This window comes from Dipodomys spectabilis, unplaced genomic scaffold (assembly GCF_019054845.1).
Source record: "Dipodomys spectabilis isolate Male_0828 unplaced genomic scaffold, ASM1905484v1 ptg000175l, whole genome shotgun sequence".
NCBI classification, from domain to species: Eukaryota; Metazoa; Chordata; class Mammalia; order Rodentia; family Heteromyidae; genus Dipodomys; species Dipodomys spectabilis.
The window spans coordinates 7,392,696-7,409,272 of NW_024870852.1; the positions used below are offsets into that span (position 1 = coordinate 7,392,696).

General features: G+C 44.7%; 1 protein-coding gene across 4 annotated transcripts in view; it reads left to right on the plus strand.

Annotated features, from left to right (window-relative positions):
* Dnaaf9 (dynein axonemal assembly factor 9) overlaps nucleotides 1-16,577 on the plus strand; it is a 126,471-nt gene that overhangs the window by 86,953 nt on the left and 22,941 nt on the right. For all 4 annotated transcript variants that reach the window (XM_042694379.1, XM_042694381.1, XM_042694378.1 and 1 more), the window contains exons 28-29: nucleotides 5,264-5,389; nucleotides 8,470-8,507. In XM_042694379.1, the coding sequence (XP_042550313.1) occupies nucleotides 5,264-5,389; nucleotides 8,470-8,507 (164 nt within the window). The remainder of the gene's footprint in view (nucleotides 1-5,263; nucleotides 5,390-8,469; nucleotides 8,508-16,577) is intronic.

The following is a 16,577-nucleotide window of genomic DNA, read 5'->3' on the forward strand; positions in this document are numbered from 1 at the left end:
CTTGGGAGGCTGAGATCAGGAGGAACACAATTAAAGACCTATCTAGGCCTCAGTCATATCTCAACCAATAACTAGTCATAAGTGATGGTATTCCTGTTATTTCTAACTATGTGGGAGGGAGGCTGAGATCAAGAGGATTGCTGTTCCAGGCCAGCCTAGGCAAAAAAGGAAATAATAACCATAGGAAAATAACCATAGAAAAATAGGCTGAACGTGTGAATCAAACAATAGTGTGCCTGCCTAGCACACGCAAAGCCCTAAGTTCAAACCCCAGTATTACCAAAAAGCAAAATTAAAATTTAGAGGATACTTGGATAGAATTTCTCTAGATATTAGAGAAAGTTAAAGTTTTGCTAAGATTTTGTCGTGTTGTATTTTTTTTTTTTGCTTGGGTATTTTTGTGTATGTGCCAATACTGGGGTTTGACCTCAGGGTCTAAACACTGTCTCTTAACCTTTTTACTCAAGCCTAGAACTCTATCATATGAGCCATAGCTCTACTTCTGACTTTTTGATGGTTAATTGGAGATGAGAGTCACAGTCTTTTTTTTTTTTTGGGGGGGGGTCCGGTCATTTGGCTTGAACTCTGGGCCTGGGCGCTGTTCCTCAGCTCTTCAGCTCAAGGCGAGCACTCTACCACTTGAGCCACAGCGCCACTTCCGGCTTTTTGCTTATGTGGTGCTGAGGAATCGAACCCAGGGCCTCAGGCATGCAAGGCAAGCGCTCTACCACTGAGCCACCTTCCCAGCCCCGAGAGTCACAGTCTTTAGAACCAAGATCCTCAGTTCTCAGTCTCCTGAGTAGCTAGTGTTACAGACACGAGTCACTGACTCCTGGGGAGGACAGACAGGAAAGAAGACAACATAAAGAGCCAGAAGTGGCACTGTGGCTCAAGTGGTAAAGTGCTAGCCTTGAGCAAAAGCAGCTCAGGGACAGCACTCAGGCCCAGAGTTCAAGCCTCAGGACTGTCCCCCTCCCCTCCCAAAAAGAGCCAGTTTTTTGCTTTCACCATGCTGTTGGTTCACATTAGCCAAAGTGGTCTGGTATGCTCTGGCAGCTTGAGCACCAAATTGTCTTCTGCTTCCTTCTGTGGTAAGGGCCCTTCCTTCAGTTTGGAGGTCACACTCAGTTGTGTGGTAGCAAGGGGAGAAAAGGCAATTCTAGCAAGAACTACTCATTCTCTTAGTGAGTAGAGTAAACAGTTATGTGCTTTTTGTTTTGGAGCAGTGCTCAGATACACAGGACTAATCAAGGAGCCTGGAGACAGTTTTTCATTCTTTATCTTTCCACTAAAATTAATGAAGGTTAATGGAATCCTCTTAAAAAATTAGAATTCCCCCACTCACCTTCTGTAAGGGAAATCCTATTAAAGTGACTGAAACCCATGAGATACTGAACTTGGAAAAGATAAAGCCCTGAGCACTTATTTTTAGAAGTGATAAATAGTTAATGCTGAAGAGTAAGATAGAGGGCACTTATCTATTGAACATTCCCACAAAGAGCTTTGGGGCAGTATGTAGCATCAGTCCTGCTTACCAAGCCTACTGTTACAAGGGTCTGGTAGTGTCTATACATGGCATCCAGGACCACACAAGCACTACAGTAGAAAGATCCTTATGCGGGGCTGGGAAGGTGGCTCAATGGTAGAGTGCTTGCCTTGCATACCTGAGGCCCTGGGTTCAATTCCTCAGCACCACATAAGCAAAAAAAGCTGGAAGTGGTGCTGTGGCTCAAGTGGTAGAGCACTAGCCTTGAGCTGCAGAACTGAGGGAGAGTGCCCAGGCCCAGAGTTCAGGCACCATGACTGGCAAAAAAAAGAAAAAAAAAAGATCCTTATGTGGACACACACACACACATGCACACACACACGCACGCATGCACGCAAAGGGAGAAGCTAATGAGCAGAAAGCTTGCTGTGGAAGCCAGGCCCTCGTGAGGAAACTCTAGGACTTAGTACACCATGTCCTATACTAAAGCCCTGCTGGTTGGGCAGGATTCTGTCTAGGACTAGATAGAGAGTACAGGATATTGATATCTGGGATAAAGCTAAGGGCCATTTTACAGAGTTCAGGCCCCACAACCCCCCCGCCAAAAAAAAAGACAGGCACTGGTGGCTCACGCCACCTTGACCTCCAGAGCCCATCTGATATGAAAGCCTGCTCATCAGATTTGACTTCATAGGAACAGAACTTCTAGTGATGGTCCAGGTTAATTAGGACAATGTTTTCCTCTGTAAGGTCCCAGGGTTCTTGGAGTGGCCCAGGGTTGGCTTCAGAGCACTCAATAACCACCTTAAGTTTGTTTTTTGTGAGGGTGTTTTGTTTTGTCGTTGATCATGAGGTTTGAACTCAGAGCCTAGGTGCTGTCCCTGGGCTCTTTTTTTTTTTTTTTTTTGTCGGTCGTGGGGCTTGAACTCTGGGCCTGGGCGCTGTCCCTCAGCTTTTCAGCTCAAGGCGAGCGCTCTACCACTTGAGCTACAGCGCCACTTCTGGTTTTATTTCTGGTGGCTTATTGGAGATAGGAGTCTCACGGTCTCTCCTGCCCAGGCTGGCTTTGAACTGCGATCCTCAGATCTCAGCCTCCTGAGTAGCTAGGATTACAGGCGTGAGCCACCAGCGCCCGGCTCCCTGGGCTCTTTTGATCATGGCTAGCACTGTCACTTTGAGTGATAGGTCCACTTCTAGGTTTTAGTGGCTAATTGGATGTAAGAGTCTTACAGACTTTCCTGCCTAGACTGGCTTTGAATAGCGATCCTCAGACAGATCTCAGGCTCCTGAGCAGCTAGACTTACAGGTGTGAGCCACTAGTGCCCAGCTCCCACTTTATGTTCTTGTTGTAGAGCCAGTAAACAAATAAATAAGAAAGGATAACAGATGAAAACAAAAGCAACAAAAATATACAAGAACAAAATAAAAAGTATATGTAGCTTATGATCAGTGCTTTGAAGAAAAATTGAGGGAAGGGAGCAGGAAGTGCCAAGAAAGTGACTTCTTGCAGAGTAAGTATGAAGTCAGATGATGCCTTCTCATAAGATGTATCTCAGTGGTAGAAATAGAGCATGTTCAAGGACCTCAGTTTGATCCCTAGCTCTGCAAAAATAAACAACAATAAAATGCCACTTGAGCAGAGAGATGAGAGAAAGGGAGTAAGACTTGCAAATAGGAAAAGAGCATTCCAGGCAGAAAGGACAGAGAGTACAAAGGTACAAGTATGTCTGGCATGTTCAGGGATGAGCCAGGAGGCCAAAGTGGTTGGATTAGGGGAAGGGACAAGATGGTTGATGAAATTCTTGCCTATATTGGAGGAGCAGGAGATCAGATCATAAAGGCTATCTGGCCCTTAGTGTTTCAGCTTTCACACAGATGAAAAGCCACTAGAGGTTTGGCGCAGAACAATGACAGGGTCTGACTATGGTTTGGGCATATCCGTCTGACTTGTGTATTTAGAATAAATTGGAGGAAGGTAAGGATAGAAATATGAAGGAGGGGGCTGGGAAGGTGGCTCAGTGGTAGAGCGCTTGCCTTGCATGCATAAATCCCTGGGTTTGATTCCTCAGCACCACATAAGCAGAAAAAAAAAAGCCAAAAGTGGTGCTGTGGCTTAAGTGGTAGAGTGCTAGACTTGAGCTGAACAACTGAGAGATAGCACCCAGGCCCAGAGTTCAGGCCCCACAACTGGACCCCCCCCCCAAAAAAAAAAAAAAAAAAAAGAAATATGAAGGAAGGCTGGGAAGGTATCTCAGTAGTTCAGTGCTTGGCTTGCATGCATGAGGCCCTGGGTTCAATTCCTCAGCACCACATAAGCAGAAAAAGCCAGAAGTGGTGTTGTGGCTCAAGTGGTAGAGCGCTAGCCTTGGGCTGAAGAGGTGAAGGACAGCGTCCAGGCCCAGAGTTCAGGCCCCACAACTGACCAAAAAAATAATAATAAAGAAATATGAGGTATCAGATGGGAGGCTATCAGGATGGTTTAAGTAAGAGATTGTAGCAGTTTAGACTCAGTGGGAATATGAAAGTGAGACCTCTTTTAGATATATGCTGGAAGCTAAGATAAATCTTCTGGCCTAAGGCTGGGAAGGTAGCTCAGTGGTAGAGTGCTTGCCTTGCATGCATTAGGCGTGGGTTCGATTCCTCAGCACCACATAAGCAAAAAAGAAAAAAAATGGAAGTGGCGCTGTGGCTCAAGTGGTAGAGCGCTAGCCTTGAGGTGAAGAGCTGAGGGACAGCGCCCAGGCCCAGAGTTCAGGCCCCACGACTGGACCAAAAAAAAAAAAAAAATCTTCTGGCCTTGCATCTGAAATAGAATCCCCTCTGATAAGAACGACAGGAGGAGCAGGCTAATGAGAGTTGATCACAAATTTATTAACTTCCAAGGGAAGATAACAAATTGGCTTTAAGTCTGGAGTTAGAGAGGTTTTCAAGGCAAAAGATGAGAATTTGAATGGATACAGCATGTGTCTGCTGACCTAGGCAGGTTTGATGGTCCTGTGATATGGGAAGAAGAGGAAAGAGTTACAAAAAAAAAATGTGGGGGGGGGGGTGGGGAGGCTGGGGGGGTGGGGAGGCTGGGAAGGTGGCTCAGTGGTAGAGTGCTTGCCTTGCATGCATAAGGCTGTGAGTTCAATTCCCCAGCACCACATAAGCAGAAAATGCTGGAATTAGCACTGTGGCTCAAGGGGTAGAGTACTAGCCTTGAAATAAAGAGCTGAGAGACAGCGTCCAGGCCCAGAGTTCAGGCCCCACAACAACAACAACAAAAAAGCACTGGTGGCCCAGAGTTCAGGCCCCACAACAACAACAACAAAAAAGCACTGGTGGCTCACGCCTATAATCTTAACTGTTCAGGAGGCTGAGATCTGAGGATCATGGTTCAAAGCTAACCCAGGCAGGAAGGTCCGTGAGACTCATATCCAATTAACCACTGGAAAACTGGAAGTAGGCTGTGGCTCAAGTGGTAGAGTCTTAAGCTGAAGAAGAGTTCAGGGACAGTGCCCAGGCCCAGAGTTCAAGCCCCATGATTGACAAAAAAAAAAAAAAAAGTAGACACTGCCATGAGCTCCCAACTTAATGATTAGATAACATGCCCAAGGATACTTGAGTTCTGGGCTTATAGCATACTTCCTTTTTTCTGCAGAGCTGTGTGCCTTTCCTACCCATTCTCTTGCACAGTTATAAGGACTAACAGAATTAGGAATATAGAAACACTTTGTAGATTCCAGGGGCTCTAAATTGTGCTGGTAAGCTAATCATTCCTTTTTATCCTGTCAGCTACACAGATGTTATTGATGTTGTCCAGGCTGTGCAGACACATCCAGACCCAAATGTCAAGTCTCTCTTCACTATTGGTGCCATCACGGTGTGTGTGGAGCCCCTGAGCTGCTACATGGAACACAGGTAGTTATTTTTCGCCACCTCCAGCTCACATAATGTGGTGTGTTTAAATGTGCTAGAAGTGACTGTTTCCCTAATCACTACAATAAGAACATCACTGTACATGCAGTAGTTTATTAGTCTACATTGTATGTAGTAAGTGCTACATTATTATTGTGTGTGTATATGTATGTGTGTGCTTGGGCAAATGCAAGTATACTGGTCCTGAGGCTGGTACTCAGGGCTTGGAAACTGTCTCTGAGCTTTTTTGCTCAAGGCTAGCATTCTGTCACTTGAGCCACATCTTTCCACTTCCAGCTTTTGGGTAGTTAATTGGAGATAAGAGTCTCACAGACATTCCTGACTGGTCTGACTTCAAACCATGATCCTCAGAACCCAGCCTCTTGGGGCTGGAAAGGTGGCGCAGTGGTAGAGTGCTTGCCTTGCATGCATGAGGCCCTGGGTTGAATTACTCAGCACCACATAAGCAGAAAAAGCCAGAAGTGGTGTTATGGCTCAAGTGGTAGAGCACTAGCCTTGAGCTGAAGAGCTGAGGGACAGTATCCAGGCCTAGGGTTCAGGCCCCATGGCCAACAACAACAACAAAAAAAAAACTCAGCCTCTTAAGTAGCTAGGATTACGGGTATGAGCCACCAGTGCCTGGCTTAAGTACTAGATCTTTAAATGACCCAGAGCCAAAGAGAAATGAGAGGAATTGTAGAATACATACAGATGTGTGAAGACAGGAATTATGTCCTTTTTTTTTTTTGTCCATCATGAGGCTTGAACTCTGGGTTTGGGCACTGTCCCTGCGCTCTTCAGCTCAAGGCGAGCACTCTACCGCTTGAGCCACAGCGCCACTTCCAGTTTTCTAGTGGCTTTATTGTAGGACTCATCTCCAATTAATCACAGGAAAAAGCTGGAATTGGCTCTGTGGCTCCCTTCATGACAGCCCTCGTTGCAAGGTGCTTAGCTACACTGTTCATCTCTTAAATATCCATGGCATAGGGAGGATGGGATGACAGAAAGATCTTATCTTTGAATTGCTTGTCTGTTGCTTTGATAAAAGTTAATTATGCTGGGGCTGGGAAGGTGGCTCAGTGGTAGAGTGCTTGCCTTGCATGCATGAGGCCCTGGGTTTGATTCCTCAGCACCACATAAGAAAAAAAAAGCTGGAAGTGGCACTGTGACTCAAGTGGTAGAGCGCTAGCCTTGAGCTGAAGAGCTGAGGGACAGTGCCCAGGCCCAGAGTTCAGGCCCCACTACTGGACCACCCCCCCAAAAAAAAAAAGTTAATTACTGCTGTGTGCTAGTAGCTCACATCTGTAATCCTAGCTACTCAACAGGCTGAAAGCTAAGGCTTATTAATTCAAAGCCGTTCTGGGCAGGAAAGTCCATGAGACTCTAATCACCAATTAAAAACCAAAAAAAAAAAGGGCTGGAAGTGGAGCACCCTAAGCAAAGAGCTCAGAGATAGCACCCATACCCTAAGTTCACGCCCCCAGACACACATACACACAAACACAGAGAGAGAGAGAGAGAGAGGTAACTATTCTTCTCTGGGAAGGACTTTATGATGTTTTGGGAGTTTCTATCTCAAAGCAGTGCTATATAGCAATTTGCTGCCATTTGTATTGAGCAGAAGAAATCACCATTGTGTATATACTCAAGTCTTTTTATTTTTCTTCTTTTCAAAGATGCTCTTGGACATTATTGGGCTTGCAGAGTTCCTTTATTCTGGGGTTACAATGCTTTTTATCGTTTCAGGCTTCATTTTAGCTTCAGCAAAAGTTGTTAAATCATGATTTTGCAGAAACCTTTGTTTTGGACAGTTTCCTTTTTTTTTTGGATTTGGGATAGATTACATAGTAGTATGAAGTATGCTGTAAATGAAAATACAAGCTAGTGCTTTGTCTTAGCAGTTTTAAGAAATTAAAGCAAACAAATTTAAGTTTTCTTGTATTGAAAATAACATATGATTGTATGTTTTGCATTCCTAGAAGTAGGTTAACTGTGTTTTTTAAATTGTTATAACTTCACACCTTTTTGAAATCTGCCCTACAAAATTTGTTTGGCTTAAACGTCAAAGCCGTGACAATTTGTTCTTTGATGTGATTGTATTTCCAATTTCTTGTTCATGTAAGATTTCAATAAAACTCAAAAATCTATTCAAAACAAAACAAAAAAAAGGCAGTGCAATTTGAATCATCATCCTCTACCCTATTTTGAACTTTCATTTACCATTGGATTTGTGAATAAGATTAAGCTAGGGGTGTAACTCAGTGATAACATTTATCTAGCATGTGAGGTCTTGAGTTCAATCCCAAGTATAGCAAAAAATTAAAATTAAAAAATAGTCATCTCTATCTCCTATCACCTGAAGAACTAGTACTGCTCCCAACATCTTCTCCATCACATTTCATCAAGGGTGGGCCATGTGAGGACTTCTGCAGGGTGAGAACTTTGGTGCAAAACTGTGAAAGTCTTAGCCAGGCACAGTTGCTCACGCCTGTCATCCTAACTACTCAGGAGGCTGAGATCTGAGGATCATGGTTCAAAACCAGCCCAGGCAGGATAGACTGTGAGACTCTTATCTCCAGTAAACCACTAGAAAACCGGAAGTGGCACTGTGGCTCAAGCAGTAGAGCTTTGGCCTTGAGCTGAAGAGCTAAGGGACAGTGCCCAAGCTCAGAGTTCAAGCCCCATGACTGGAAAACAAAACAAAACATAAAAACTATGAAAGTTGGGCTGGGAAGGTGGCTCAGTGGTAGAGCACTTGCCTTACATGCATGAGGCCCTGTGTTCGATTCCTTAGCACCACATAAGCGAAAAAAGCCGGAAGTGGCGCTGTGGCTCAAGTGGTAGAGCGTGCTAGCCTTGAGCTGAAGAGCTGAGGACAGCGCCCAGGCCCAGAGTTCAGGCCCCACAACTGGACCCAAAAAAAAAAAAAAACTGAAAATCTTGAATAACTATGACTGTCTAGTGCGCAGTACTACCTGCCTCTTGCCTCATCAAATATGTCAACCTTGCATATCAGCAATATTTCAATTTTGAGGGAAATAATCAAGATGCTAATGATTTTTTTAATATTTCTTTTTCCCTAGATTTCTCTTCCCTAAATTTCTTGATCAGTGCTCACAAGGTAAGCAATATGCTTTACTTCCTGCTTACATGCCTTTCACATTCTGTTCAGATACAAGAGATTTCTGTCTGTGCTACCACTCTGAAATCTAAAGCAGGGAACTTTGACAACCTTCTTTTATCATACTTGATAAACATATTTCTTCCAAGAGCTTATATTGTAATTATCTTTATTATTATTACATAGTTGTACAAAGAGGTTACAATTCCGTATGTCAAGTTATAGGTACAATAAATCTTGATCAGTGCCACCCCTTCCACTATTCCCTCCCACTGTACCCACCTCCCATCCCTCCCCTCAAGTTTCTGTTAATGGCAGTAAAAAAATCACAGCAACATCACTTGTGGGCTCACGTCTGCTCTGGCCGTGTAGCTAAAGACTGGGCTGAGTAGTCTCTGGATAAACAAAATCTTAATGAATTTCTCTATCCCCAGGGCACAGTTTTTGGCAGAACCTATCTTCCTTAATATCACCCTTTCTTTCACACAATGTAATTTTCCATACCTCTTTGAATGTATTTAGAAAAATCTACTCATCCTGCAGGTTATATTCAGCTTTTCATTGTCCTGCTGCTATCAACTATAGAAGCTGTACTTCCTAGTCTATATTATCTGTGACACCTAGAGAGTGTGAATAAATTATAACTTCTCCACAGTAGTGATAAAATGCCCATTGTTGTCATGAGGTATGCTTGGGGATGGACTGCCTGAGCCAGCCTAGCAAGCAGAAATCTAATGGAAGAAAACAACTCAATGTCCCCAGCACATCTGTGCCTTGCTGATCCCATTGCCAGTCTGCAGGGAGCAGAGACAACAGCATACCAGAGCTGTTGTCTTGGGAAACAGCTGATCTGGGTGCTGCCCAAGGCAGGAGACTGGTCCCTGAGGGGGGAAGGGGTATGTGTTTGTTGGACTGCTATACCAGGTAGTTGTTTTTTGAGGCCCTCAGTATCAGGGTAGAATAGAAGCTGTCCTCTCAGTGTGTAACCCAGAGGGAAGTTAGGTATGAGTTGGAAAAGAGATATCCAGGTTGACTCTGCTTTGTTTTTTTTTAACCTTTGTGTGAACAAGTGTGTGTGTGTGTGTGTGTGTGTGTGTCCGTGTGTCCTGGTGTCCTGGTGTCCTTGGGATTGAACTCAGTTGGAGTTTGGGTGCTTTCACTGAGCTTTTCTAGCTCAAGGCTAGCACTCTTACCAGTTGAAACACAGTTCCATTTTTGGTTTTTGGTGTTTAATTGGAGATAAGACTCTCACAGACTTCCCTGCCCCAGCTGGCTTCAAACCCCTCTTGTCAGATCTCAGCCTTCTAAGTAGCTAGGATTACAGGTTGAGCTACTGATGCAAAAATCCCTAGGTTTTTATTTTAGGGGACTAAAAAGGGTAGTGGTACCTGTCCTTGAGATAGAAAACACCAAAATACATGTATAGATAATCAAGGAGGGTTATCTGACCCTAAGTTACATATTTGGATGTTTTAGTCAAAGCCAAGGGCATGGAGGGGCTGGGAAGGTGGCTCAGTGGTAGAGCGCTTGCCTTGAATGCATGAGGCCCTGGTTTCGATTCCCCAGCACCACATAAGCAAAAAGAAAAAAAGCCAGAAGTGGCACTGTGGCTCAAGTGGTAGAGTGCTAGCCTTGAGCTGAAGAGCTGAGGGACAGCGCCCAGGCCCAGAGTTCAGGCCCCACGACCGGACCAAAAAAAAAAAAAAAAGCCAAGGGCATGGAGTATAGTCAGCCAATACCGGGCATGGATCTAAAAAGTAAGAAAGCCAGAGTATGGAGGGAAATGAAAAGTCTAGGAAACTGAAAGTCAAAGCAGGACAGAACAATGTTTCAGACATTAGAGAAGGAATAAAATCATTGGTGTGTAATGTTACAGAGCCCTTAAGAGAAGGACAGAAAAAGCCTGTTGACTTTGCAAGTAACCTCAGCAAGAGTGCCTGAGTGGACTGATGAGGGCTGAAGCCAAGTCCAAGTGGACTAACAGTCAGTGAACTCCTGGAAGCCAGCAAATGTAAATGATACATTAAGGTATATGGAGCTGTTAAAAGGATTGACAGGGAGAGGAGAGTGCTTTCAAGAAGTTTTATTTCTAAGCCCGACAACCTAGATACTTGAGAGGCAGAGATCAGAATGATAGTGGTTTCAGGCCAGCCCAGGCAGAAAAGGTTTTTTTTGTTTTATTTTGGTTGGTCATGGGGCTTGAACTCTGGGCTTGGGCCCTCCCTGCACTCTTCAGCTCAAGGCGAGTGCTCTACTGCTTGAGCCACAGTGCCACTTCCAGTTTTCTAGTGGTTCATTGGAGATAAGAGTCTCATGGACTTTCCTGCCCGGGCTGGCTTTGAACCATGATCCTCAGATCTCAGCCTCCTGAGTAGTTATGATTACAGGTGTGAGCCACTGGCACCCAGCTACAGAAAAGTTTTTGAGACCTCATTTCAACAGAGAAGGCTAGACATCTTGGTGCATATACCTGTCATCGTAGATACACTAGAAAGTATAAATAGAAAGATTGCAGTCCAAGCTAACATGAGCAGCAAAGGAGACCATATCTCAAAAAATAATCAGAGGGCTGGGAATGTGGCTTAGTTGGTAGAGTGCTTGCTTGCTTAGCATGCGTGAAGTCCTGGGTTCAATTCCTCAGTACCACATAAACAGAAAAGGCTGGAAGTGGTATTGTGGCTCAAGTGGTAAAGTGCTAGCTAGGCTTGAGCCAAAGAAGCTCAGGGACAGTGCCCAGGCCCTGAGTTCAGGTCCCAGGACTGGCAATACTATCATCATCATCATCATCAGAGCTTTTTGGGCACCGGTGGCTCATGCCTATAATCCTAGCTACACAGGAGGCTGAGATCTGAGAATCATGGTATGAAGCCGGCTTAGGCAAAAAAGTCTGTGAGACTCTTATCTCCAATAAACTACTCACAAAAAGCTGGAGTGGCACTGTGGCTCAAGTAGTAGCCACTAGCCTTGAGCCAAAGAAGCTCAGGGACAGCACCCAGACCCAGAGTTCAAGGCCCTCCCCCAAAAAAATCAGAGTTGCCAGACACTAGTGGCTCATAACTATAATCCAAGCTACTCAGGAGGCTGATATCTGAGGATCGTGGTTTTAATTCAGATTGAGCAGAAAAGTCCATGAAAGTCTTACCTCCAACCAAAAAGCCAGAAGTGGAGCTGTGGCTCAACTAGTAGGGTGCTATCATTGAATACAAAAGCTCAGGGACAGTACCCAGGACACACACACACATACACACACACACAAATAAAACAGAGGCAAAGGTGATGGAGTGCCTGCCTAATGAATTTGAATCCCTGAGTTCAAACCCCAGTTCTACCCCCACCCAAAAAAAAAAAAAGATTTGCTATTTCTAGAAGAATGTGAGTAGTTATCCCTGAAGTCCCAGAAGTATTGCTGTTTGAGGCCAGTCTAGGTAAAAATTTGCAAGTCTCCATCACAATCAATAAAGCAAGGCTTGGTGGCATGTTTCTAGCTACATGAGAGGCATAAATAGGAAATTTGCAGATCAGGCCAGCCTGGGAAAATATGCATGATCCTATTAAATATATAAAGCAAAAATGGCTATGCATGTGACACAAGTAGTAGAGTGCTTGTTTAGCAAGCACTGTAATAATGGGTTCATAATAGGCTCAAACCTCATTATAACAAAATAAGGTAAGGTATGGTGGGGTATGCCTGCAATCCCAGCACTGGGGTCCTGACAGGGGAAGAGGGCCCGGGGGAAAGGATCAAGAGTTTGAGGCCAGCTGGAGCTACATAGTCTTATCTGAAAAACAAACCCCCCAAAAGTAATTATTATTAGTGAATTAATTACTCTTCCCTTGTTGCTAAAGAGAAAACCTGTGAGCTAGAGGAAGATATTAGACTTAATAGAAGGAGTCTATGGGGGTCCATATCAAGCTTAGAAATGAAAGTTGACCCAAAGTGTCCTCCAGGGAAGTAGAGAAATGTTTTTCTGGTTGATGGTTCTGACTACTAGTTGTGTTAAGACTTGTTGACCTGTCCTAGGCCCTGTCATGTAAATGTTGGAGCTGCCTTCTTGGCACTTTCCTCCTTAGTGCCTCTCTACTTTTTTCATGATGGACAAACACAAATGACCAGGTGCGGGAATCTTGGGGATCTTGATGATCTTTTGTCATCATTGTCCATCAGCTGAGAATAGCCTTGGGCCTGCATCCCAAAAGTAAAGCCCCTTTTAGTCTGAAGCCTTCTAGGCCAAGTCAGACTGAGTTCCCTCTGATACTTGCAAGATATATTTCATTAGTGCTACCTGTTCAAAGGCAATGTATCCAAGTCCATACTTACATATAGTTAGGGTTAAGGACAAATGACCTTGAGGCTATATTGATCATGAAGTGACAGTGCCTTGATAAACATCTTCCTTTTGCGTCTGGACACACAGGACTCTGTGGCTTGGCCTCACTTGAGACTTACCATGGGCATGGGCAGTATGGAGGAGATAAAGGCCTCACTTAGAAGTAGAATATATAACCAGTGGACAAACACCTCGTACCCCAGGAAGTATATCTCCCTTTGCTTCTGTTCATAAGTCAGGCTACTTGATTCATTGCTTTTAATAACAGAGGATTATTTTATAATGAAAAAAGGACTATGTAATATCCTCAGGATGCTTTGCTGATAGAAATCCAAAAACTAGGAAGCAATCTTGCTGCTTAAACTGCAAACTAGACAATGCTAGCTTAAAAGCAAAGTGGAGGGCTGGGAAGATGGCTCAGTGGTAGAGCGCTTGCCTCGCATACATGAGGCCCTGGGTTCAATTCCTCAGCACCACATAAACAGAAAAAGCTGGAAGTGGTGCTGTGGCTCAAGTGGTAGAGTGCTAGCCTTGAGCTGAAGAGTTGAGGGACAGTGCCCAGGCCCACAGTTCAAGCCCAATAACTGACAAAAAAAAAAAAAAAGCAAAGTGGAGATATTTTGTTGTTATGGCCTCCTTTTTACAAGTGTCTGTAGATAAAAGAAATGAGTTTTAACTGGGCACCAGTGGCTTACACCTAAAACCCTAGCTACTTAGAAGGCTGAGATCTGAGGCACGCAGTTTGAAGCCAGCCCAGTCAGAAAAGTCTGTGAGATTCTTCAGAAAAGCTGGAAATAGGGGCTGGGAAGATGGCTCAATGGTAGAGTGCTTGCCTTGCATGTCTGAGGCTCTGGGTTCGATTCCTCAGCACCACATAAGCAAAATGAAAAAAAAAAAAGCCGGAAGTGGCGCTGTGGCTCAAGTGGTAGAGCGCTAGCCTTGAGCTGAAGAGCTGAGGGACAGCGCCCAGGCCCAGAGTTCAGGCCCCATGACTGGACCCCAAAAAAGAAAAGCTGGAAATAGAGCTATTGCTCACGAGGTAGAGGGCCAGCTTTGCGCAAAAAAGCTTAGGGACCATGCCCAGGTTCTGAGTCCAGGACAGGCACAAAGAAGGTGTGTGTGTGTCTGTGTCTGTGTGTGTCTGTGTGCATGTGCGTGTGCATGTGTGTGAGTTTACTGCTGGGCTACTATGAGCCTTTAGCCCAGTTTGAGATGATCAAAGTGACTGTAGGAATGGCTTTTTAGGGGAGTTTTTTGGTTGTTTTTTGTTTTATTTTTTCCTACACGTAGGAACAGACCAGGCCAGACTGCTTGCTTATTCACATCCCAGACAAGTGAGGCCTTGGTCAAATCTGGTGTTCACACCCTGATATACATAAGGAAGCTCCTGGCCCAAACAAGATGAAACTGCTTTTTGTGACCTGTTTATCCTGTGCACCAGATAACTGTGTACCTGCCTCCCAGATGGCATTTCCTCTTGGCAGGTGGCAGTTTGCATAGCTGTCTCAGGAATGCTGGGGATAATCCTTTTGCTTGTTTCCCAGTAAAGCAAAGGCTCTTTTCTATGCCCAGTTACTGACCTAGAATCTCAACCCCACAAGATTTGTCCAGATGGTTCATGTTTGGCAGGCAGGACTTTGGACAGGGTACATCTCCTAGCCTCTCTTCAGCAGGCTAAACTTGTACATATGATGCTGGTATATACTCCAAAGGTGAGCACATTTCACTGGTATTACTCTCCCCTTCCTTTTTCTCAAAAGGATACTAGAGTCCCCTGGGCCTTTATAGATCTCCACTCAGTCTTTCCTGTCTCTTTTTAAGAGCCTTCATAGACTATTCTTGAGAATCTCATAGACCCCTTGCAGATCCTTTTTCTTGTTTTCCTATGAATTGTGAGCTTTCCAGGATACCACCTACTTTTCCTCAGAGCCACATTTTGGGCATAACCTCTTGAACTTCCTCCTGTGACCCTGGCTGAACCAGGCATGGGGTTCTGACAGACTATCCAGGCTGGCCTTGCTATAGCCCTGCAGCCTCCAAGAGTGACTTTCTGAATTGAAAATTAAGGCACAGACACCACAACTATCACCTTGATTAGGAGGCATCCCAGACACTGACTGCTTCAGGATAACAGGGCACTGGTGGTTCATGCCTGTTATCCTAGCTCCTCAGGAGACTTGAGATCTGAGGATCACAGTTTGAAGCCAGCTGGGCAGGAAGGTCCATGAGACTTTTTTCTCCAATAAACTACTCAGAAAAATCTTGGAGTGGCACTGTAGCTCAGGTGGCAGAGTGCTAATCTTGAGCACAAAGAGGCTCAAAGACAGCAACTAGGCCCTGAGTTCAAGCCCCAGGACAGGCAAAAAAAAGAACGTTCAGGATGCTGGGTGCTGGTGGCTCACACCTATAATCCTAGCTACTCAGGAGGCTGAGATTACAGTTCAAAACCAGCCCGGGCAGAAAAGTCTGTGAGACTCTTTATCTCCAATAAACCATGAAGAAAACGGGAAGTGATGCTGTGGCTCAAGTGGTAGAGCACTCCTCTTGAGCTGAAAAGCTGAGGGACAGTGCCCAGACCCAGAGTTCAAGCCCCATGACCGACAAACAAACAAACAAAAAAGCTTCAGAGAAAAGTACAAGGAAGGAATCTTAGCTACTCAGGAGACTGAAATCTGAGGATCACATTACCAAAGGATGCCAGTTTAGGCATACAAAATCCAAGAGACTCTTAACTACTAGCCTTCAAAATAGCCAGAAGTGGGGCTGGGAAGGTGGCTCAGTGGTAGAGCGCTTGCCTTGCATGCCTGAGGCCCTGGGTTTGATTCCTCAGCACCACATAAGCAAAAAGAAAAAAAAGAAAAAAAGCCGGAAGTGGCGCTGTGGCTCAAGTGGTAGAGTGCTAGCCTTGAGCTGAAGAGCTGAGGGACAGCGCCCAGGCCCAGAGTTCAGGCCCCACAACTGGACCCAAAAACAAAACAAAAAGAAAGAAAGGCCCTGACTTCAAGCCTCAGTACTGGTGTGTGCATGTGCCTCCCCTCCAGCAACACACAAAAAAAAAAAAATACCAAATCTATAAAGCAGGCTAATGAAGCCTCTAGATTTAGCTTTCATGTTGAACAACTCTGTGGTTGCTATTACATAACTCTGGCTAAACCTTGAGATCTGCTGCCACTTCTCAAGTGCTAAGATTAAATTTATAGCTGGGAAGGTGGCTCAGTGGCAGAGTTCTTGCCTTGCATGCATGAGGTCCTGGGTTCGATTCCTCAGCACCACATAAGCAGAAAAAGCTGGAAGTGGCACTGTGGCTCAAGTGGTAGAGCGCTAGCCATGAGCTGAAGAGCTGAGGGACATCGCCTAGGTCCAGAGTTCAGGTCCCATGTCCAGCCAAAAAAAAAAAAAGATTAAATTTATAAACTACCATGCCTGGCAGAATGCAGTTTTTAAATTTAAAAAAATTATAAGGGAATGAAAAAAAACAAACACAAAGAGAATTATGACATACATCTAGGTGATATATTATGTGGACTTTGGTTCCTGGCCCAAAGCTCTTGACAAGAAAATATTCTGAGGGGTTGGAAGTGTGTGTGACTCAGGTGATAGAGCACCAGCCAGTGAGTCAAAGAGTTTGAGTCCTGGTCTTGGACAAAAACAAAAAAAGGAAGGTAAGCCGGGCACCAGAGGCACACGCCTGTAATCCTAGCTACTTAGTAGGCTGAGATCTAAGGATCCTGATTCAAAGCCG